The 24,846-nt window shown below is 45.7% G+C and overlaps 1 protein-coding gene across 4 annotated transcripts in view; it reads left to right on the plus strand.

Moving 5' to 3' along the window:
- The window catches only part of LOC144761284 (cysteine-rich secretory protein 3-like), a 410,824-nt gene extending 392,822 nt beyond the window's left edge, over positions 1-18,002 (plus strand). For 3 of the 4 annotated variants that reach the window (XM_078646732.1, XM_078646731.1, XM_078646734.1), the window contains exon 9: positions 17,552-18,002. In XM_078646732.1, the coding sequence (XP_078502858.1) occupies positions 17,552-17,670 (119 nt within the window). In that variant the 3' untranslated portion in view covers positions 17,671-18,002. The remainder of the gene's footprint in view (positions 1-17,551) is intronic. The other variant, XM_078646735.1, reaches the window with a different exon arrangement.
- The last annotated feature ends 6,844 nt before the right edge of the window (positions 18,003-24,846 follow it).

A 24,846-nucleotide genomic window follows, 5' to 3' on the forward strand; every position in this document is an offset into this window, starting at 1 on the left:
CGTAGTCGCTAGTGTCCATCAAAATATATGGCTGGGTGTGCTCAAAGGCCAAAGTAGGGTGGTGGGATTGAACCGTAGACTTATCCATTTCAATCATGGCTCTCTTTTCACACAGATGTCTCATACAACCAGCTTTTAGGTCCTTTCTGGAGACACTGCATATGGTATTTGGATCGTTGAAGTATTCCTGATGGCCTATCTGGCCTAAGAAAGATTTGACATGTGCTATCCATCTCATGCTTTTTACTCCATCAAGGCCCATCGCGTATTTTAAAATGAGGCGATTAAAACCTGACTCTTTTGTGGTCCCAACCCTGTGCCAGAGGAGGACAGGCTGGATCTTAATTACGTCCTCCAGATAGGGTAGACCGAGTTCAGCATGACAGATAAATTTGAACGTGCTTTCAGGTACGGACAGAAGGTATTTAAGGAACCTATTTTCTGCCATTTGTAGTGAATTAATGTTGAAAGGCCCCAAATTCCTGCCCCATAGGTGGCAACCGCAATACATTTAGCCTTATACATATTTAGTTCCCCTGGAGGGCGTTTTCCTAGTTTTCTGCTAAAGTTAACTAAAGCCATCAGTGACTTACTAAACAGAAGCCTTCTGAATTTAACAGCACTGGTCCAGGTTCCTGTTTGTTCGAATAGAAGCCCTAGGTAAGAGAATGTTTTCGTGTGCTCAATTACCTTATTGTTAATAAAAATGGTGTTATTCTTTTTGTTGTATCCATAGCCACAATATATAACAAATGTTTTTGAGCACTTGATGGTAAGACCCTATTTAAACATGAAGTTTGTGAAAGAGGTAACTACCTTCTGTAAGCCAAGGGGCATGCGTGACATGAGAACCGCATCATCTGCGTAAAGGAGCGCAGGGATAGGGCAGGTGGGGGCTGATGGTAAGTCCCTGCACTCCTTTACCAAAGTCGCCTCTAGGTTATTTATGTACATAGTAAATAGAAAGGGGGCAAGGACGCAGTCTTGCCTAATGCCCTTCTTAACTTTAAAACTTTGTGTACATTCTCCATCCCGCCCGAAACGAACCCTGGCCCTAGCACCCAAATAAAGCTGCCTTAGGATGGAAATTACAACAGGGTCTGCCCCCTGCTCCCCTAAAACCGACCATAGTTTTTTGTGGGTTACGCAATCAAAAGAGGCTGTTAAGTCAATGAAAGTTAAAAACAGCCTTTCTCCCTTGGCTTTTACATATTTTTAAAGTAATATATATAAATGTAATCCCTTGTCAATGGTGCACAAACTCTTACAAAAACCATATTACACATCGCTTATGATTCTGTGTTCATCCGCCCAACCCTGCAGTCTCTCTAAAATCACCCATCCCAGAATCTTCACTGTGGAGTCCAGTAATGAACTAGGATGATAACAGGCAGGGCTCGACCTGTCTCCCTTTTTGAAATTAGGTACGATTATAGAGTCATACCAAGTCGCTTAAAGTCCCTGTGTGCAACTCGCATTAAAAACGTGCGTTAAAATCGCCCCCCATAGAGCCAGGTTAGACTTAAAAAGGTCCACCTGAATGCCATCCCGCCCCGGCGCCTTGCCACCCACACTTGCTCTTATGGCGTTATTAACCTCGCTCAAGGTAAAGACCAAGGATAACTTTAAAAATAGAGAGGGGACTCGGGATCATCCCCGTTTGCGGGGATCTCTTGTTCGTCTCTGGTTACGTTATTATACAGGTTGAAATAATGTGAGATCCACTCCGCTTCTGAAATAGCGATTTCTATACTTGCTTTATTGCTCTCAACCAGGAAAGGATCATGTACTGCTTTTCAGTACAGGAATATAAATCATAACAAACTACAAACATCTGCTTGAGGCCTGCCATCAGGGCTCTTATAATAATATTTTGAATCCACAAGTGATAAGTTATGGTTGAACAGCTAGAGTTAGACACAGTACACACATACATCCCTGTGTTGTACCCCAAAGTATCAATCAATCAATCCTGGGTTTGTTAAGCATGACTACTCACCCGTAAGGGTCTCAAGGCACTGGAGGGGAGGGGGAGGAGGTGCAGGGTCCTGTCCCTCAAGGAGGAGGTCAATCGAAGAGGCATGTTTTGAGGTCCCACGTGAAGACGGGGAGTGAAGTTGGCTGTCTGAGGTGGATCGTGAGGGCTTTCCAGCCTCTGACCACGAAGGAAAGAGAAAGAGCAGCCTCCCGTTCTGGACTTCCTGGTGTGGGGGACCACGGCATGGGAGAGCTGGGCTGATCGTAGGGTCATTTGGGGTGCGTGGAATTTGAGTCGGCATGCTGGTCCGATGTTGTGGAGTGCTTTGTGTTCGTGGGTGAGACTCTTCAAGGTGATTCTTGCCTTGATGGGGAGCCAGTGGAGTGTGCGCAGGTGTTAAGAGATGTGGCAGTGTCATGGCAGGTTGAGGATTAGTCTTGCGGTGGAGTTCTGGATGTTTTGAAGCTTGCAAGTGAGGTTTTTGTTGATTCCGGCGTAGAATGCGTTGCTGTAGGCAAGTCTGCTGGTGATGAGGGCGTGAGTGATGGTCTTTCTGTGTTCGAGGGGGATCCATTTGAAGGTCTTACGTAGGAGGCGGAGGGTGTGGAAGCAGGAGGATGCGACAGAGTTGATTTGGTGGTTCATTTTGAATTCGGAGTCCAGGATAATTCCAAGGTTGCATGCGTGGTCCGTGGGGGTGGGCGGGCAGTTTTCCGTGGTTGGGGAAGGTGTTGTTTCAGGCATCAGGGTGTGGGCCCATAATGAGTACTTCTGTTTTGTCCCAGTTGAGTGGTAGACAACTGCTCTTCATTGATTTGGTGACTGCTTTCATGCCTTCTTGAAAGTTGTGTTTGGCTGCGTTGGGTTTGTTGGATAGGAAGAGGATGAGTTGGGTGTCTGTGTATGAAACAATGTTGAGTCCATGGGTTCTGACGATGGGAGCGAGCGGAGCCAAGCAGACATTGAACTTTTGCATTTGAACCAGCAGTCCTTAAAACATATAAATGAAAATACTAGTAAATATAGACCACAATTAATTCTATATTATAGGATGTCCAGCCAGACATACAGTTTTAATTGGTCAAATAAATGTTTTCAGCAAAAATGACAACCAACCAACAATGGAGTGGGACGCAGTCCTGCATCCGGTACAAGAAACAAAAGACATGTACAAATGAAACATAAAGGTTCTCAGGCAAAGAAAAAAGAATGCTTGGGACAAATCAAAATGCATAACAAGCTATCCATAAGAGTGGTCACACTAATATAACATAATGGTATGAATGTGTGAATCTGTAGCATAGGGGGACGACCTTTCGATCCCTTGTAAAAAAGGTATTGGGATCATCATCAGGACGGTGATGTTACATGCCTGAATACGAGAACTGCCTGTAGATAGAAGAAGGAAGAGAGAAAGGCAGAAAGAAGTCCGTTTGTAAGTAAGGAAAATTACCCTGGAAGTAAGATGGAGGACATCAAGCAAGTGTGGGATGTGCCACTATTTATAATTTATGATCATGCAACAATCGGTGTCGGAGGCGGGAAGAACGTTTACTTTCTGCTATGGTCCAAGTGTGGTGACATACATTTGTGAAATAGTTTGGAGGGTGCGGTTTTGAGGTGATGGAATGAAACTGAATATGCTGGCATGCACATAATTGAGTGAAAAACAGGGTGGCTATACCGATGGACTAGAATGCAGAGTTTCTCTTAGAGCTAATGATTGCTCAGTCGTGTGCATATAATAGATCCAAGAGTGCCCAATATGCCGGAAACGTGAATTACACGAAAACGCGATTAATCTTGCTGCTGGAATGGGTATGCAAGGCTGCAGCTAAACGGAGGTTAATTCTAGGTTGGTTGTATCCTGATCACTGTAGGTGAAAAGGAAATAGTACCGATCGATGTGACAACAATCAATTAACTAAAAGTGAAAAAACTGGAGAATATATTTACCAAGGCTTACAATGAAGCCTGTGGATTTTGAACTTTAAACCCCGGTGAATTGTATCCAGAATTCTGTGGGTAAAAACGAATGATGAACGAGCGATGTGAAAGTGAACGATTAACTCGAGAGAATCCGAGAGATTGTAGTTACCTAGGCTTACAATGAAGCTCGTGGCACTCAATATTGTCTTGGCTTCAGCAGGGAGTTAATCCGTGGCTGCTGAAAATCATACCAGAGAGAGGGGAAAAAAGTGAGCCTCATGTCCAGGCGGGGAAGTCACAGCAAGGGCACTGCGGTCAATTGGTAAAAACACTTACCGCTTCAGAGGGACGGCGGTGGTCGATTCTGGCATTCTGGTAGCTCGATGGCAAGAATGCTACTCTGCGCTCGGTGGCGTGTTAATAGAAGTGAAACCGGCATTTATGTGTGATCGCGTGGGGACGTGCAAATATGTGCGATTTTATGCGCCATCTTGGGTGAGTCAAGGTTGGAAGAAAGATTAAGTGTGATGGCGGAAAGAGAAAGAGTGTGGTTGAGAAAGTATTAATACTCAGTAGATATTGCACACTGGATGTACAATTTGTAGTGTCAGCGCTCTAGCCTACGCACGTCGCGTAATTACGTGGCGCGCCCCCCGGCCATTTTGTAAATCCGCGCGCAGTAAGGATGCATTGGCGCGAGTGCCGGAGCACGGAACATCACCGGCTCGGCGCTCTCTGAGAGAGATACTTGCTATTAAATACCTCTAAACCACCACACTGTCTCCTGTCATTCATGGGGAGCCTTAGCAACATTACAATGGCGACAAAGGTGGGATGAAAAAAAAAAAAACGAACTTCACAACAGGATACCTTGAGCGCCGAACCCCGGGCAGGAGCAAACATCAGTCGGCACGACGTACTTGACTGAGCCACAGCCACATAGTGGAAGAGAGAAATCAGAGAGCGCGGCAGAGCCCACTATCTCACACAGGAGCCACGCAGGACGCCGAGAAGGATGAAAAGGGCACGCAAAGGGGTAAGACTGCCAGGGACGCCCCACAGCACAGCACACCTCAAGGGCAGGAGCGCTGGCGATCTCAGGGAGAAGTGAAGGGGAAGAGAATAAAAGTCCCCAGCTGTAGCCTAAGAAGCAGGAGGAGGACGGCGCACCGGGCAGCCCTAAGAGCCAAAGTGGGACTTCCCCTCCAGAAAGGCGCGAAACCATGTGCGCGCAGACATCGTCCGCAACGGCGCCCGTACCATTCCTACCTAAGCCAGGTGAACCCCTTATGAGGTGGGAAGACTGGAGAGACTACATAGATAACTTTATTGAGGTGCTAGAAGATAAAAATGAGGAGAAATTTACAAGCGAAAGAAAAAAACGGATACTGTTACACAACCTTGGCCCGGAGGGGCTCAGAGTTTTCAAAAACCTAGTACCCAAACAACGAGCGAGTACCGACGATGACATCTATGCCCATGCAATTGAAGAATTGAATGAACACTACAGACCTACAGTTTGTGTCTCAATTGATAAGTACAATTTTCAACAGAGAAAGCAAGAGGCTGGGGAATCGGTGGAAGAATACGTGGCGGCGTTGAGGAAGCTAGCATCACGTGCAGATACGATACATTCCAGTATGAGTTCATTAAGGATCGAATCGTGATGCACACCACAAGTAAAGCCGTGCAAGACAAGTAATGGGCAAGTGGGGATGCCATGCTGAAGGAAGTCATGGTGATAGTCAAGAAGGCGGAATTGGCACGGCGATGTGCGGAAGCGGCGAAGAAAGAGACGTTGACTAGACCAATGGTAAACCGAAAAGAAGAAGAAGGGCCCCGAAGAGACGGCAAGTACAAGGGGATTGCACAGAAAGGACCAAACAGATGGCAGGGAAATCCAGGACCTCCGAGAATACAGATGGGAAGCAGCAAGAAGGCCTGTTACCGATGCGGAAGCCTGGCACACGAGGCCCACGACAGGAAATGTCCGGCGTTTTGTGCCAAATGCATGTTCTGCGGGATCGTAGGGCACTACGAGAAGGTGTGCCGTAGAAAGTCTGCCAGGAACATGGTAAAATATGTAGACCAAGGACAAGAAGACCTGGAGGAGGACAACTATGAAGAGGAGGACACGATACTTTGCATCTATGATCAAGTGCTATGCGTGGATACCAGGAGATCGACCAAGCCGGTGCTGGACATGACGATTGGGGGAGTGCCAATAAGCATAGTGGCAGATACTGGATCGCCCTACACAATAGTCCAGAGGGCGGTGTGGAATGAGACATTTAAACCATACTTGGGCCCAGAACTTGAGCGACTGGACATAAGGCCTGTCACGTACAATGGAGATCACATACCCATGGTAGGGTTCAGACCATTAAAGTTTGAATTCAGAAGACGCAGTGCCATCTGCAAACTGTATGTCTCAGAAAAGGTACCATCGGTTTTGGGATGGTTGGACCAGGGTGACCTGGGCATCGAACTGGACCCGGGAGGGGAAGTTCAGATATTGCTCACTGTACCGGAAAGATGGCCGGACATGGACAGGTGGAAGAAGGAGTCCCCAAGGTGTTTGGAGGCAGAGTGGGAAGACTAGAGAAGTTTGTGCACAAGATTGTACTCAAAGCAGGAGCAGAACCAGTGTCCCACAAGGAGAGAAACGCACCCCTCGCCGTGAGAGAGGCAGTGCAGGAAGAACTACAAGAGTTGGAAAAAAAGGGTATAATCGAACCTATCACGTGCGCCGAATGGTTGGCACCGTTAGTGGTGGTGATGAAACCCAGTGGAAAGGTCAGACTATGCGTAGACCTACGCGAACTGAACAAGAACATTATAGTGGAGAAGTTCCCCTTACCACAGATCGAAGAGATGTTAGCCAAAACGAGAGGAATAAAGTGGTACTCCACCATTGATTTAACCTCAGCATACGACCAGATCGCGATACACCCGGAGAGTAGGAGATTGACGTCATTCATCACCCCATTTGGATGTTACCAGTTCTGTCGCATGCCGTTTGGACTGGCATCAGCGGCAGCGGTGTTCCAGAAACTGATGCACCAACTGTTCAAGAACATGGATGGCATCCAATACTTTCAGGATGATATCCTGGTAATGGGGCGAGACAGGATAGACCATGACGCGAAACTAACCAAAGTGCTGAGAGTGCTGGAGGAAAAAGGCCTAACTGCAGAGTGGGAAAAGTGCCGCCTGGGCATGGAATCAGTAACCGAATTGGGACATGAAATAGGGGTGCAAGGAATCACGCCCAAGACTGAGAACGTGAGAGCGATTTGTGACGCACCACCAGCAGGGAAGATGTCGGGTCCTTTTTAGGCATGGAAGAATATTATAGTAAATTTGTTCAGCATTTCACAACAAAGACCCACCACATGAGACAATTAACGAGAGAAAAGACAACGTTCAGCTGGACGGAAGAAGCACAAAGGGAGTTTGAGAGCATAAAGAGAGACGTTGTAGGAGCGGTACCCCTGCAAGGGTACGATCCCCAAGGTAGAACGGTGCTCACTACAGATGCCAGTGATAAGGGACTCGGCGCTGTGTTAATGCAGGACCGAGGACAAGGAGTGATGGAAACACTGAGTTTCGCATCTCGCACACTGAGCGACACGGAATAAAAGTTCAGCGTCATAGAAAAAGAAATGCTGGACGTAGTGTGGGCGATGACAAGATTCCGACAATTCCTATGGGAGACACGATTTCAATTGAAGACTGATCATAAACCGTTGGTGAAGGTACTCACCTCCAGTGGGCACGCCAGTGCCAGCCCCAGGATTTCAAAAATGACCTTGAAGCTGTTGGAATATAGATATGACATGGAATACATTCCAGGCAGTCAGAACAAAGTGGCAGATTATTTGAGCAGGGCGGCAGCCATGGAAACGGAAGAAGAAGACAAAGAGGTCAGAGAGGAAATGGTTGCCCTGATGGATGACCATGAGAGAGGGTCATCAACAACCAGGAGTGGAAAGAAGCCTATGAGGAAGATCAGACCATACAGGAAGTGAAGGAATACATAACGAAGGGCTGGCCAGAAAGGAAACACCTCAATGAGAACCTACGGAAGTACTATGAGGTCAAGGAAGAATTGTCAATGGACGATAAGGGAGTGTTCGTATACAGAGGGGACAAGGTCATTCCCCCAGCAGGAATAGTCCCAAGACTACTGGCGATACTCCACGAAGGACATTTGGGGATCGGAAAAACAAAACTGCTGACTAAACAAGGATACTGGTGGCCAGGCATGGACCTGCAAGCTAAAAGATATGTCAGGGAATGCATCCAGTGCCAAGGTGCGGACAAAACGCTCAAGCCACTGAGACCGGCGCTGGGAAAGTTTGACTCCCCGAAGAACCCATGGGAGGAGTTGTCCATTGATATCCTGGGCCCGATATTGGACGGGCAAGGAACTCAAAAGTATGTGTGCGTCCTCATAGACAGGTACTCCAAGTGGCCAGAAGTGAAGGTGGAAGAAGTAATGGACACAGAGACAATTCTGAGGTTTCTCAACGAGAGGTTTGTGAGAGAGGTAATTCCCAAATCTATTCTCGGTGACAATGGCCCCCAGTTTACTTCTGAAAAATGGACTAAATTCATGGAGAGGAATGGCACCATCTCCAAGCATGGATGTACGACATTACAACGCATGCTTTTACCACGCATGCTTTTACATCGCAAGTTTTACAACGCATGCCTTTATAACGCATAGAGCTTTGGGGTGCTGGATAGTGAATAGTTTAATTTACTATTCCAACTCCAGTCCCCGTGGATAGTAGGGAAGGTGTTGGATAGTAAATTAAATCTATTCCCTATCCTAGAGCGCCCCCAGCGCAATGCGTTGTAATGGTTTGCGTTGTAAAAGTTGCGATGTAAAAGCATTGCGTGGTAAAAGTTGCGCTGTAAGTGATGTTTCCCCAGAGCACACCTCCATATATCACCCGGCGGGAAATGGACTAGTTGAACGCTTCAACCGGGTGGTGATGGGATCTGTGCAAGCAGCGATAATGAGTGACAAGGACTGGGAGAAAGAAATATGGCAAATGATCTGGACATTCAGAATCACCCCCACAGGAACAGGGTACAGCCCCTTCCAAATTTTGAGGGTCCGTGACCCCTTCACGAAGGACAACCGAGTGTGGAAGGAGAAAACAGTGACCAGTAAGTGGTCCCCGGCAGTGGTTCAGGCGAACTTAGAGAGGGCGCAAGCTGTCTACACCAAGTACTATAACAGACGGAGGAATGTGAAAGACACTGGATTAGAGGAAGGAGAATGGGTGAGAGTCAAGTTGGCGGTCATGCAAAGAAAGGGGGACAGCAAATACAGTAGACCCCTGCAGGTCAAGGAGGTGTATGATAGAGCGGCCCTGTTAAGTGACGGCAACGTATGGTCTCAGGACCGCATGGCGAGATGCAACAAAGTATTACAGTGGAGCCATGGTGAACAGGAGCTGGAAGGGACAGTGGAGCCCAATGGAAGAAACAAATTCCTCAAGTTGGAAATGGACACGGAAAGTGGAGGAGTAAAGGAAGAGCAAGGCAACAGAGGCATCCCCGAAATGGAGATGGGGATGAATGTAAGGAGGTCGAGGGGGAGCTTGGTTGCACCGAACAACGGAGAAGGGGGAGAAGAGACTAATGAGGGAGAAGCCTCGAATACCCCGGTGAGACACACCCGAAGGGGGAGAGCGGTGGTGAGACCATCCAGGTTCCAGGACTATGATATGAGCGGCCGACTGCAAATTCTTGTTAGTTCTGTTGATAGGAAAAAGGGGAGATATGTAGTGTCAGCGCTCTAGCCTGCGCACGTCGCGTAATGACATGGCGCGCCCCCCCGGCCATTTTGTAGATGCGCGCGCAGTAAGGATGCATTGGCGCGAGTGCCGGAGCACGGAGCATTACCGGCTCGGCGCTCGGTGAGAGAGATGCTTGCTATTAAATACCTCTAAACCACCACACTGTCTCCTGTCATTCATGGGGAGCCTTAGCAACATTACACAATTGTGGTCTAATTATTTCAACAAAATGATACAATGCGGAAAACAATAGCATACAGCTCCCCCACGGAATGCACAATCCGAGTAACTTTATGGAAGGGAAGAGGTACTTCAACAGAATAGATACAGATTAAATTTGCAAATAGTTCACCGTATTCTATAGAGAGTTTATGGTGCCAGATCAGTTGAAAAACGGGGATGATTAAAAGAGGGAAAATTAAAAACAAGCAGGTTAGCAATATGTCACAAAATTAAACTGGCGGTGGAGTGCAAACATAATGGTATGAAAACATATGGGAGGTTCATCATACAATACTACAGTGAATTGTGGCAGTGTATCATATGAACATGAGTTACAATGCAAGCGGGAAATGGTTCGAAAAAGCACTGGTTAAGCAAGTGAAGGATGCTGATTGAAGTGACCAGCCATGGAACATATGTAAAATATTCAGCGGGGGGACAAAATAATAAAGAACATTGTATTATGGAGAAATTTCACGTCATTGAGGTCCAATCCTCGGTCCTATTTAATCCCTTCCAGTTACTGTCCATACGGATTATCATCTTCAGTTCCTCTTTGTTGAGGAGTTGGGCCATATCACCTCCTCTCTGTGAGAGTTCGAGTGCATTCAGTACTGTCCACTTAATGTCATCCTCGTTGTGTCCCTTCAAAATGAAGTTCTCGACCAGTGGGGCATTAGGTGTTTTACAACACACCCTACTCCAGTGCTGGAAAATCCTGGTCTTTACCTTCTGTGTAGTTTGGCCAATATACACTTTCAAAAACGGTCATTGGATAAGATAGATCACATTACATGTGTTGCAGTTGGAAAATGTGCGGCTTTTTACAACAATAGTGTTGAAGTTAAAAGATTTACCTTCAATTGTAAAGTCACATACATTACATCCCTCACACTTAGAGTGACCGATCAGAGGATCCAAGCCCCAGTGAGCAAGTGTAGAGTGGGTGGCAGGGTTTGGAAGTGCAGCCCTAACCAAATGATCCTTTAAGTTGCGACTTTTGCAAAAGTCAAATAATGGACGATCAATGTTTAGATTTCCTGCATTTAGTATGGGTCAGTGTTTGAGTATCGATTTGCGTCCAGGGTTAGAGACAGGGGAAAAAGTTGTCACACAAACTATTTGGTTAGCATCTTTCTTTACTTTAGGACTGTGCAGGACCTCCCTTGGGCAGTACCAGGCCCTTTTCTTGGCATTGCGTACAAGTCTGTTAGGGTAGCCAGGGTACCTCAACTTAGCAGACAGCGTAGCAGCTTCTCTGAAGTAGTCATCTTTCTCATAGCAGTTGTGTCTTATTCTCAAGAATTGGGAGTAAGGGAGGGATTCTCTGAGGGCTCTCTGGTGGTTGCTAGCATATGATAGTAATGTGGTGTGCGCAGTGGTTTTTCTGTACTATTTGGTCAAAAGTTTAACCTCAGAATGGTAGATGGTGAGGTCTAAGAAGGCGATAGCATTTTTGTCAATGGTGATTGTGAAGGTTAAACCGGAACAGTTGTTGTTTAGCCAATGTAAAAATTGGTTTAGGCTGTCAGTGTCATTACGCCAAATAAGGAAGATGTCGGCTATGCACCTATGCCATAGCGTGACACCCGAAAAGAATGGATTAGAAGGTGTCAGGATGGTTAACATTTCCAAATGGTCCAGTGGAAGAGTATGGCCAGGTTGGGGGCAAATACAGCCCCCATAGACGTGCCCTTAACCTGCTGATAGAACTGATTATCAAAGGCAAAAAAAAGTCCTAGTTAAGCAGAGTTCAAGGAGTTGGAGGATAAACAATGTAGGTACCGCATGAGGGCGTGGCCTGGAGTCAAGTATTCTCTGAATGACAAGTAAGGCCATGGTTTGGGTAATATTAGTGTACAAGGACTCAACGTCCATTATACATAATAAGTCTGTGCTGAAGGGGTGATGCTCTACAAGATTTATCATAGACATGCTATCTCTCATATAGCATGCAGTAGAGGGGACAAATTATTTTAAGAAGAAATCTATATATTGGCCCAAGTTTCCAAAATAGAACCATAACCAGAGACTATAGGTCTGCCAGGTGGGTGTGAGCGGTTTTTGTGGACTTTTGGAAGCGTGTAAATCACAGGTGTCCTGGGTGATTTTACATTGAGGAAGAGAAATTCCTTTTTGTTGCTAAACCCTTCGTCGAGGGCATCAGTGGTAATCTGTGTGATCAGGATTTGGAGTTCTTTGGTCCAGTTAGTGGGCAGCCTACAATAGTGATCAGTATTGGCCAATTGTCTTAAAATTTCCGTTTTGTACATATCCCTCTCCTGGAGAACAATTCCACCCCCTTTGTCAGAGCTTTCAATAATGAGGGACTCTTTGGATTTGAAGGACTCAATAGCTTTCTTCTCATCCAATGATAGATTATATGGTATAAAGTAGGGGTGGGCGTAGTGGGCGTAGTGGGGCTTCGCAAAGCTACGCGAAGTGGGCAAAAAACTACACCCACCCACGCACTTCGCATAACCCCACTACGCGCCACCCGCATCCCTCCCGCCCTCCCTAACTGCTTAAATTAGCTTAAAAATTAATTATATAAAACCACTTACCTTGTCTGCTGCATCCCTGGGGCTGCCTCTCGTCATCGCGCCGCCGGCGCCGCCGTCTTGGATACTTTTCTCGCGAGAAAAGCACATGCGCGGGTGGCCGCACATGCGCATTAGTATCCAAGACGGCGTCGCTGGCGGCGCGATGACGAGAGGGAGCCCCGGGGACGTAGTGGACAAGGTACGTCGTTTTATAATTTATTTTTAAGCTAATTTAAGCATTTAGTGAGGGCGGGAGGGAGGCGGGTGGCGGGCAACTTCGCTACGCCCAAGGAGTGGGCGTAGTGTTGCCTGCTTCGCCTACTTTGCAAATGGCGAAGTAGGCAACACTACGCCCACTTCGTGGGCGTAGCGAAGTTGCCCGCCCTGGCTTAATATAAAGTGTCTCTATTCTTCTAGAGAGGTAAGGTCTTTCAGTATCATCTTTTCAAATGTCGTGATCTCAGCCGGGATCATACTGGATGTGGGAGAGAAGCTGGAGGGAGGGCGAAAAGGTGTGTTGGAGGAATTTAGGGTTGTGGGATTGAGCTGGAAATAGGCATGCAGTCGTAAGCGGCGGAAGAACCTCAACAGTTCCGTGTGCAAATCCAAGAAATTGAAATGGATGGTGGGCACAAAGGTGAGTCCCATGCTCAGGAGGGATAATTCAGACTCTGCCAGGAAGTGGTTTGACAAATTAAAAATGGGGATCATCTTGGATTTTGGCATCATGTGACTGGGATTATTTACCATTGGTAACATTTTTGTCTCGTTTGGCGTTCACCTGGAGGGTTGTACCAGCGCTGTGTTGGTTCGTCGGCAGGTAGTCGGTGTGGGGTCCGAGAGGAAGGAAGGGAGTCAGACCCGCAGTGTTCTGCCGGAGAGGAAGGAGCGGGTCCAGTCGAGGGTCTTGTCTCAGATCCCTGCTTTGTGAAGTCTGCATGTTAGGGTGCAGTGAGAGACTGTGTTGAAGTTCGCTGATAGGTCAGGGAGGATGAGAGCTTTAGTCTCTCCTCTGTCCAGGAGGGAGCAGATGTCATCTGTTGCGGCGAGGATGGCGGTTTCTGTGCTGTGGTTCTATCTGAAGCCTGATTGGGAGTAGTCGAGGATGTTGTGCTCTTTGATGAAGATTGCGAGTTTGCTTTTGATGGCTTTCTTGATGACATTTGCAGGGAAGAGAAGCAGGGAGGTGGGTCTGTAGTTATTGAGGTCATTGGGGTCCACCAAGCATTTCTGCAGGAGGGGGTTGATCTTGGCGTGCAATCATAAGGGAAGGAGGCATTTGTGAGGGAGCGGTTGATGGTGTGGAAGAGGATGTGGGCAATGGGTTGGCGGCTCTGTTAAAGATGTGGTGGGGGCAGGTGTCCATGGGGGCCCGGTGTGGATTGACTTCATCGTCTTCAGTGTATCTTATTTGGTGAGAGCTGTCCAGCTGTCAATCGTTGGCTTTAAGGTGTTGTGGGTGGTTGGTGAGGGTTTTGTGTGTTGGCTGTCTTCGTCGAAATAATCATAAAGGTTCTTGATTTTCTAGAGGAAGAAGGTGCTGAGTTTGTTGCAGAGGTCTTGTGAGGAGGGATGTCTGTCGACTCGCTGATCAGTTGGGCGATCTCTTTGATGGTGCTGAAGAGTTCTTTACTGTTGTGCGCGTGTGTGGAGATTCTGTCTTTGATCACTTTCTTTCTTGTATTTCTGATGACTTGGTGGTGTATGTTGGTGGCGGCTCTGAAGTTGTTGTGGGCTTCTGTAGATTAGGAATTTCTCCAGGCCTTTTTGAGGCGGCGGCATGTGAGTCTGGACTCTGAGAGGTCGGTGGTCAACCAGCTGGCTGTGTTGCGTGTGTGTTGTTCTTCTTGAGGGGGCTATGATGTTGGGGCAGTCTGAGATCCATCTGTGCAGGGTTTGGGCTGCGGTGTTGGGGTGGAGTTGCCGAGTGAGGTGGTGAGCTGGTTGTCGGTGATTTTAGTCCAACTTATTCGTAGGAGCAGGTGCTGGGTTCTGTGGATGGTGGGCATTCTGAAGGTGAAGTGGATGCACCGATGGTCTGTCCACGGTAGTTCGGTGGTGTGGCTGAAAGTGATGGAGTTTCCTGTGGTGAAGATGGGGTCGAGGGTGTGTCCTGCTGAGTGCATGGGTTAAGTCACGATCTGGTTGAGTCCAATGTTGTGGAGGTTGCCCAGCAGGGATGTTGTGTTGGGGTCTTGTTGTTTGTCGAGGTGGAAGTTGAGGTCTCCCAGCAGGGTGTAGTTGGTGGACTCGATGGCCTGTGGGGCGTTGTGGTCTGTGTGAGGAGGTGGTGAATGGTCCACGGGGTCTGGGGGGTTGGTAGATGAGGGTTCCATAGAGGTTGGTGGTAGTGCTGGCCTGTATCTTGAAATGTAGGTGTTCCATCAGGTCTGTGGACTCGTCAGGAAGTGTGCTCAGTCGGAGGGTGGATTTATGGACGATGGCGATTCCCCCCCTCCCACGGCGGTCCTTCCGGGAGATCTTTTATCCTTGGGGAATGGCGATGGCGATATCAGGTCACGAGGTGGTGTTGGTTCAGGTTTCAGTGAATAATGCGACGTCTGGGGTGGTGCTGTCGAGGAGGTGCCAGATTTTGGTGGCGTGTTTGTGGAGGGCTTGGACATTGAGGAGGATGCATTGCAGAGTCAATAATAATAATTCAATAATACTTTATTCGATTACAAATATGTAGAACCATAAAAGCATATTGCAGAGTCTTTGGTGCGGTCGCGTTGTTGTGGGCGGGTTGTGCTGGATTTGTGGCCTTGGCGGTGCTGCAGGAGTGGCGGCAGCAGTGACAACTGAATGGTCTGTGGGTGTTGGCTGGTGATGCTAGCTTGCGGCTATTGCTGCAACCTGGGTTGAGTGCGTGCAGTGCCACTGGGTTGTAGATTTAGCGGTTCGGAGGTCCAGGGTTTCTGGCGCTGGTTGTGTTTAGGACATGGACGGGCACAGACGGGCTTGCCTTTTGCACAACTGCTGTGCAGCCATGAAGCGCCGCCATTAATTAGGGGTCAGGGAGGGATGGACAGCTTGGAGGTGGGGGCAGGGAGAGGAAACTGTCTTGGGCTGGTCGTATTGGGGGGAGGGCCCGCAGGGGCAGCAGCGGCTGGGAAAACAGGAGAGAGGTGCACAGAAAAAGGAGTGAAAACAGTGTAATAGTAGAAAAAGTAGGATGGAAAGTGATAGAAAGAGAGTAAAAGGGTGAAAAACGAAGGTGAAAGGAAAGAGGTGAAATGATAAGGCAAGCAGAATAAATGGAGTGTGAGAAGGTGTGAGAGGTCCACTGGACCACCAGGGATGAAGCGCAGGTATAGCCTGCGGGTGAAAGAGGGCCTCGAACACCAACACTCGAGAGTGTAGGGGTTCAGGAGGGCCTCACTTGATGGTGTAGCTGCGAGGGTGGGAGAGCAATTCACTGACAATAAGTCAGTTGTCTTGCTACCCCTCGATTCCTCCCCGGACCGGCCCCCATTCCCTCTTGCGTCTTGTTAGGATGCCACGTCTTCTGTGCTTCTCAAAGGGCCCAAGATTTTTTCAAACTTATCGCGGCATCCCTGAGCTTGGTAAACAGGGACGACTTAAGGATATTGGGGGCCCTGGGCCAAATTTATTTTGCGAGCCTATTTTCGGACCAGCTTTGCATTTATGATATCGTTTCAGCTCTTTTATGTCCTTTTTAGCCAGGTCACTGAAAGTGCACAGACAAACTGGTCCAAATTCTAAATGGTTTTTACATCTAATTTTCAGGGATGATGATTCGTTTTTTGTTTTGTTTATAACACAGCAGCAGTTTATTACTACTACTCCAATTAATCTATGTGACACCGTCCCATTTCTTGTATGTGAGGTCCTGTGTTTTCTAAAAGAAACTTTTTTTTACCGATGTTGCATGAAACATAAACCCATTTGTGTCAAAAATGTCTGTAATAGACTCTCCAACATTACCCACATTCAAAATAAATTTAAGGAAATGCTACTTACAACAAATTATTCAAAATCATCAGGACTAGACACTCTGCTGAACACAGCTGGCTCTATCAGGCCTCCCCCTCCCTCCGAAAGCCTGGGGCCCTGGGCCACGGCCCACTTTTCCCATGCCTTAAAACGTTTCTGTTGGTAAACTAACTTTTCAGTTCTCATACACCAATCCATGTGATCATCCCAGTCCTTCATGGTCAGCAGTGTGGCCCTCCCCTAGTATTAAATCAAATCCTGTCTTGTAACCAACAGGGGTACGGTGCAGAAGAGTAGTGTGTATTGGTCGAGGGACTGTTCTCCACATACACCTAGGGTTTGCAGAGTGAGTGTTACTAAGAGATTAATCACTGTCAAAATTCTGCTCCTGTGCTTCCAGGTTTGTCGCCGAAGTATCAAGGGGCATATTAAGAAGGGCAGTATCGCCGCTTTAGCGGCACTTTTGCCACTAAAGCGGCGATATTTTAATCGCCCTATTTACAAGGTGGTGCTAACATGCATTATCGCATGTTAGCACCCGTTTTCCCGACGCCTCGCTTTGCATCTCTAATGAGATGCAAAGTGTCCGTCACTGGTCAGTACTCCTTGTAAATTATCTCTAATGTGCACATCGCGATATTTACAAGGAGGCCCAGGCATTTTTGCAGACGTTAGTTCTTGGCAAAAACAACTAACGTCTGCAAAAATTCTGACTTACCTATACTTTATATTGGAGGTGGATTATGCTGATATGACCAAAGGGTCGTATCAGCAAGGTTATTGCCGTTTTCCATGGAACATCCCTGGAAAACCTGCGATGTTCCATGGAAAACATTGCTATCGCTGGAATAAACATTGCCATTATGCTATGAGTTGGTAATACAGCACTAGCATAGGGATAATTTCCAGCGATATCCGGCGATAACAATTCTCACGTTAAGAGCAGCCAGTGATAATTATCGCTGGCCGTTGATAATATCCCCCCAAATGCTCTGTGGTGTGATGTGATCCCTCAAAATGTACTTCTCGTAATTAAAGATTTTAATTACCTGCATTGTAAATTATTGTTTGGAATTGTAACAGTTTTCTTTTCTTTTTTTTTCCAGCCAACCCGTGTCCTTATCTTGATAAAATAGGCAACTGCAAGAAATTTAAAAGGCTGTGCAAGCGCAAACAAGCTTTTAGAGATCAATGTGAAGAAACCTGCCTTTGCCAACCACTTTAGGAAACACTTCGCAGACAACTGGATTATATCTACTTTTTTTCTTCACGCATTCAGATGATATTGTAAAATGTACTGTTCAACATAGTTACGCAATTCACAGTTCTCACATTCATAACGCCGGTCTTCTATGCGATGCTCACTTTCTAGATCTGATGCACCTGGTTTACAATAACTGTGGGCCATATTATCAAGCAAGGGCGATACAATAGCGCTTCTTTTAACGGCTTTAGCGGCAGTTTCCTGCCGATAAAAGCGGTGATAATGTATCGCCCTTGCTTGATAATATGGCCCGTATATTAAACCCAGCGGGGTGAGTGATATATACATTCGTCTCTAACCTCGTGCCTTTGCGTGCTAATTTCAAAACCTTTTGGCCATATTATCAAGGCCCGGTGTTAAAATTATCGCCGTTTTATCGGCAGTTTCCTGCCGATAAAACGGCGATAACGGGCTTGATAATACGCTCTTGTTAATTCCCATAGAAGCCCATGTTAACACCATAACATGGGCTTCTATGGGAATTAACAAGGGCGTATTATCAAGACCATTATCGCTGTTTTATCGGCAGTTTCCTGCCGATAAAACAGCGATAATTGTATCACCTGGCCTTGATAATATGGCCCAAAGTATCTCTCTGAGACAGCCAAATAAATAATTCTGCATGTTGCTAATATGAATATCACTATCTTATATATACATGTATGTTCTAAATCTAGCTGTTAAACAAAAGCTGTCGCCACCTGCAACTTACCCGCAGTTATTACCAAACACGTTCATACCACAAGGTGTCATCAAACTCCTACCCTGTTTAGAACATTTTCATATTTGATAACATACGCTTGAAGGACTCGCATATGTAGTTTAAAAAAAAAACATGCAGATGGCAAAGTGTTTTCCAACCTTCACTTTTATTCAGCTACTCCAAGCTAAAAAATCAGAAGCCCACCCGAGTCCATTCACCCGTCTATTCATGAACCCGTGTATGATTACAATTTTAATCTGGGATAGATTTCAGTTTTTATAGGGATAAGCAATTTGTGCATAAGTAGATAATCCACCAGGAAGGCAATCCTGCATGCGTAAATGATGGCTTTGTTGCATACCACTTTTACGATTCTATGTACATAAACATCAGAAGGGAGGGCCCCTTTCTTTCCCACATAAATAAGTCATTTGCGCTTGTCCTACATATGATTTCTGGTTGGAGAAAATACCCAAAAGAGGTATGCTTATTTATGAAAATGTTTATGACTGTTTGCATTATCACCTGGTTCTGCAGGGGGGATCCAGCCAGAAATGCTTCAGTTCCACTAGTGAGCTAAAAGTTACAGATGAGACAATTGTCCCACACTAGTGGCTTTACCATATCACCAAGTCCAACTTATACACATTAACTTCATCAAGCTCAACTTATAAATATGAACTTCTACAGTCAGGATGTCAATGATCCAATGTAAAACACACGTCATTCTACCAGCTCTAAAATGTTTAACATTGTTGTTAAGGTCAGAACTGTTTGGAAAAATTTGCACTGACTGCGATATTGTCTGTTGATATGTATGATGCATATGATATCATAACATTTTTATACCATTTATCCTCAAGAAGCATACTTGAAAGAATTACAATTTTTCAGTTCGCCATTTCAAAGTCTGCATATGCAAATTATTGTTTAAGAATTTTGGGGCATATTATCAAGAAGGACGTTAAAATTATTGCCGCTTTAGCGGTAGGAAACTGCGGCTAAAGCAGCGATAATGGACTTGATAATATGCCCTTGAGAATTCCAATAGAAGCCAATGTTCACACCAGAACATGGGCTTCTATTGGAATTCACAAGGGCATATTATCAAGCCTATTGTCGCCGCTTTAGCGGCAGTTTCCTGTCGCTAAAGCGGCGATAATTTTAACGCTGTTTCTTGATAATATGCTCCTTTGTGTTTTCCTTAAGGGACGCATTTATTCTCCTTTACCATGGCATTATTTTGAACTTAACTCCTCATCCACCTTCCTGCTTAATAAATCTTTTGCTGCACATTAACACTTTGTGTGCTCATTTATTTTTTAGAGCTTTCCATAGAGTGAATCATTAAATTCGGTCATTTTAGTAACAGTTAATGTAGCAGCGGGCAGTCGATTTAGATTAAATCTATTTTATTCAAGAAAAGTCCACAAACGTATGGGAAGAGTTGTACCCAAACTCTAAGGGTGGCAGTAAGGGATTGCTGTGAGAGTTTGCATGATAAACAGTGTCAGCAAATATTAATAATCAAGAAAAGACTCAAGTTCGGTGTCTTCATTTACACTGGCGTTATAGTAAAAGGAATATTACGATTTAGGAAGGCAAGTCATGTCGGAGCTCAGTGCTTTCCAAAGGAATGCTTCTTCGATTCCACATTAGCAGAATACCAACATGCCCCTGTCGCAAGAATTTGCTTCACATCCAGTCAAGAGGAAAAATCGATGATCCCTTAAGAGATAGCAACCTTTTAATGTGGGGGAGAAGAGTTCGCCGAACTGCTAGGGCAGTCAACCTCAATTCTGGGGAACTGGGTTCGAGTCTCAGCAAGGACGCTCAACATCCTGTGATTCTGGGCAAATCACTTAATCTCCCCGTACCTAACAAAAATGAATGTGTCCTTGTGTAAGCAACTGGTTCTCATTTAAGGAGCTCTGATACCCGATATCTTTGGGTCAAGTTCTAGCAACATATAAAACTCCCCCCAAAAAACTGACGTGTTCAGTACACTGGGCCGAAATGTGTGCTGCGTGTATACTGGCGCATACCCTGCGAGTTGCTGGTCTCATGGGGTATGGCCATAGTTACACCCGGCACTTCTTGGAGTGATTACCCCAGACTTTTTTGCCATCACGTCTTCTATTTTGTATGCTGTGTGGGATATCGTTTGACTGGCTTAGATGCTTTGGGCACTTTGCCACTGCTGACCAGTGTCAAAGTGCAAATGCTCCCTGTATAAAGTGTAATGGTAATTGGTTGTCCATGATTGGTATGTTTGCCTTACTAGTAAAGTCCCTAGTAAAGTGCACTACGGATGCCAGGGCTTGTAATGCAACTGGTACTAGTGGGCCTGCAGCACTAATTGTGCCACCCACACATAGCTTTAAATAAGGAACTCAGGCCTGCCATTGCAGTGCCTGTGCGCAGTTTTTTAAACTGCCATGTTGTTCTGACAAGTGCACCCACTTGCCAGACTTTACCCTTTCTTTTCTGTGCACATCAGACACCCCTATGGTAGTCCCAAGGTAGTCCCTGGGCAAGGTGAAAGGTAGGACATGTACTAAGGTGTGTACCATGTCCTGACAGTGAAATAACCTCCATTTCGTTTTTCACTGTTGAAAGGTCATCTTGTCCATAGGACAAAATGAGGAGGCTGCGGTATATGTTTCCAGCCTATCTTCTCAAAGGCTTAAGATGGAGAGGTGAAGTTTAGTACGCCTGAACTCACAATGTAATAACACATGTTTTTATGAAGGTGGTTTTTGCATTGTGCGTTTAGAAGCCACTCTTTTAGAAGTGGCTGGGTTTTTGTGCTCCAACATTTTTGTGTGTCTCTGCCTGGTTGTGGATTGACTGGCTGGATTTGAAAGTGATAGAATCTGGGGAATGTCTTAACCCAGGGGAGGAGGTGAGACAGCAACAGGCTGACCTGCATCTGGAGGTGAAGAGGCCTGGGTTGCTGCCATAAAACAATGTCCCATATCCTGCTGAGTGATTGAGAATCCATACCCCCACTAATCAAAGAAAGAAGATGTCACTGACAGGGAGGCACCCAGAACTGGTTTGAACAGGGTGCAGTGCCCCCCTGAACACAAAGACTTCAAAGACATTTAGGGGTATAATTATGAGAGCTGAAACCCCTAAACTTTAGAGAAATGGATTGATCAAGTTTGAACAAGACTGAAGCCACTTCATGGTCAAGAGGAACCTTTGCAAAGGAAGAAACAACTGAAGAGACTAAAGGAAAGGACTGAACCTTGCTGTGTGTTCTGGGGCTGGCCTGCAGTTTGTTGTTTTAACCAAGGAGAGGCTAAAGGGACTTTGCTGTGTGCTGTGTCCCCCTGCTTAAAAGGACTTTGCTGTGTGCTGTGTCCGTAAGTAACTTATCCCCAGGGGCCCGAGGTGAGCTGGCTCCCTGTTCGGAAAGATTCAAAAGAAAACCCAAAGTGTTGGGTTTAGAGACCTAGTCCACAGACTAATGGCTCCTGACTCGTGTGGTCAGAAAAAAGCCTTGAAGAAAAAAACAAAAGGTTTTCTTTCTTGAGTCCCCTCACTCACCAGGGTTTCCCCACAGTGACATGCTTCATCATTGGGGCCATCCCAGTCCTCTGCGAACTGGGGCGTTCTGCAATTTGCGAAAATACGTAGGAGCCCTTGTAGGTAGACTATGTGTAGTGCAATCTTTGGGGGAGTGGATGGAAAGTGATTCAAAATGCCTTGCTAGTGGGAATCAACAACTTTTATTCTTGCTCCTAGGTTGGTATGTCTAAAAAGGGGGTTGCACTGAAGAACCTAACTATAATGAGTTGAACCACAGTGTGAGATCAACATGTTTCGTGATTCCCTTAGCTCTTCTTCAGGACCACACAGGGACCAGCACTGTGTTTGCCACTCCTAATGTACCTAAATAGGAAATAAATAATTGTGAAAGTGAAGAAAAATAATTAAAGTGAACGCTGCTACTAATTGTTAGAAATGGGAATTCTGGTTGGCTAAGGCTTGCGTCAAAGCCAGGCAGAAACCACCATTCTAAGTCAGGGCAAGGAAGTCACCCGCCAAGATAACCCCTGCTCACCCTTTAGGTAGCTTGGCACGAGCAGTCAGGCTTATCTCAGAGGCGATGTGTAAAGCATTTGCGCACACACCCACCAGCAACAACATCACTGACCCCCCCCACAAAAGGAACTCCACACAAGGTATATGTAAAAATAGCCTTTGTATTACAAAACACATTAGACAGTAAACACACACTTTACAATGTGCCAGAGGCACGGGCAGAATTCACAGGGAATTATGTACATGGGACAGGGCCACATGTACGTCACCACTGTCACGAAGAAGCACTTTTAGAACTAGAATACTTGGTAGGAATAACACTTTGTAGGGATAACCTTTAGCACATAGAATAATTGTAGAACCAAATAGAAAATAGAGCACACAACCAGTAATCACTGGTAAGAGGTAAGTACCACCTACGCAACCTTAACCACCTTAGGAGAATGTCATGCAGGGAACCAGGACCTCACTAGCAACACCTGTACTAGGAAGAACAACCACCTAAGTATCACTATACATTTAGGGATATAAGCATGAGAACATTACACATGATGCATCACAACATTCAGAGGTGTAGGGGAAGAGAACACATGATGCATAAAACACATTCAGCGGTGTAGGAGAGCAACTTTGTACATGATGCATAAAAACACATTCAGAGGTACCAGAACACAGGGTGCGCAAAACATACAACACACAGTACATTTCCTAGCACCCTAAGAAGAACATAACTCCCAACAAAGTCCTACGATGATCTTGATTTAGAACTAATGACCAAATGGGAAGACACACTCAACCACAACTCCATGACACTCATGGACATTCTGATTGAGGTTGCTGAGCGCAAGACAGTTAAACTACAGGCTGAGATCTCAATTTTAGAACAAGAAATCAAGGATCTCAATCTACCCGAAGCCACGGTCAAGAATTACACTATTCTTGATGACATTTTACTTGCACATCAAGCCGAGATAAAAAACAGAAAAGCACGCCAGATCAAAAGGGACGAGGCTGACTATAAAGATGGGAGGGTCTACACATTTGATCGTAAATATGACTTCATGATCCCGAGCAATAAACAGGGATCCCAATCAGGTAGATCCACCACTTCCCTTTCAGTTAATTCTAGCAATAACTCACTCAGTTCCACTGGGCTCAGTGAAGCAGAGAATGAATCTCCTGATACCGTCAACACGAACAGCACACGTACACCTTTTTTATTAGAGATGCAACGCATCAGGAAGGGCAACAGAATACCCCCCACAAGAGACGCAACCGACCCAAAACCCACAGGGGCAAACGCCGCAGTAAGCGAGGATTATCGGAAGAAATTGAGGTCAGGAACCCAGAGGAACTGATTGAATCAAATGAACAAGTCCAGGTTATAAACCTTTCTTCTTTTCCCTTGACAGATGACATGATTTCCTTACTATGCAAGGGCTTAAGTTTTAATCCTTATGCTACAGGGGATTTTTGTCAAACCAAAATTGATATCTTTAAATTTATACGGCACCTTAAATTAAAGAAACACTTTTCGGGACTGCAAAATCCCACTGTACTTCGCAAAGAGATTCCTCATGTTTTTGACACCGAATCGTTGACAATTAAAGATGTGCAAACCACACACCTGCTTCTTTCTTTAACAGACATAGAAGAAAGTCCCTATGACATGGAGAAACTATTAGAGGAGCTTGATGTTGAAACTGACTACGGTTTAAATAGTGGTTTGAAATGTAAATCCAAATGGACCCCCACTCTACCAGGGGGGAATTCAATAGACAACTTTCATAGGCATGTTCAAGAAGATTTAAACAAATTCAACATCAATACCTTAGAAAAGAAATTTAAGTATAAAGACAACTTAACTAAAGGAGAACGTTCAGCATTGTCAATCTTAAACAGGCTGATTGTGGCCCCCCTTTCTTTGTGGACTGAATAAACAACTCGTCGTGGAACACATACTCAAGAATCTGCATCTGCTTTTCTTATGACATTGTTTGTGTTGCTTTACCTTTTTTGGTTCGCTGCCTGCGGAACCTTTAAATGTTTTTTTGGGTGCGAGAGCAATGCTGTTTGTTCTAATTTTATGAAATTCATGTGATTTTCATGTTGAGTGGTTACGGGCTTTCCCACTCGCTCTGCACGCACCTTACTATTACCTAGCAAGCCTTATACTGAGACGTATACACTAGGTAGAGCGCCGTTTTCATACTGAGTTTTGCCTAAAAAACCCCCTCGTTGCATATTGATTGATACTCAGTTTTGGCGCCTCCACGTCTTTTTACACAATTCTACAGCCTTCCTAAAATTACGCTTTTCTGAATCCATCGTTATGGACAGAGCAAAGGCAGCTGCAGACCTATTCGAGAACTTAGCAAAAG

Source organism: Lissotriton helveticus, chromosome 6 (assembly GCF_964261635.1).
Source record: "Lissotriton helveticus chromosome 6, aLisHel1.1, whole genome shotgun sequence".
NCBI classification, from domain to species: Eukaryota; Metazoa; Chordata; class Amphibia; order Caudata; family Salamandridae; genus Lissotriton; species Lissotriton helveticus.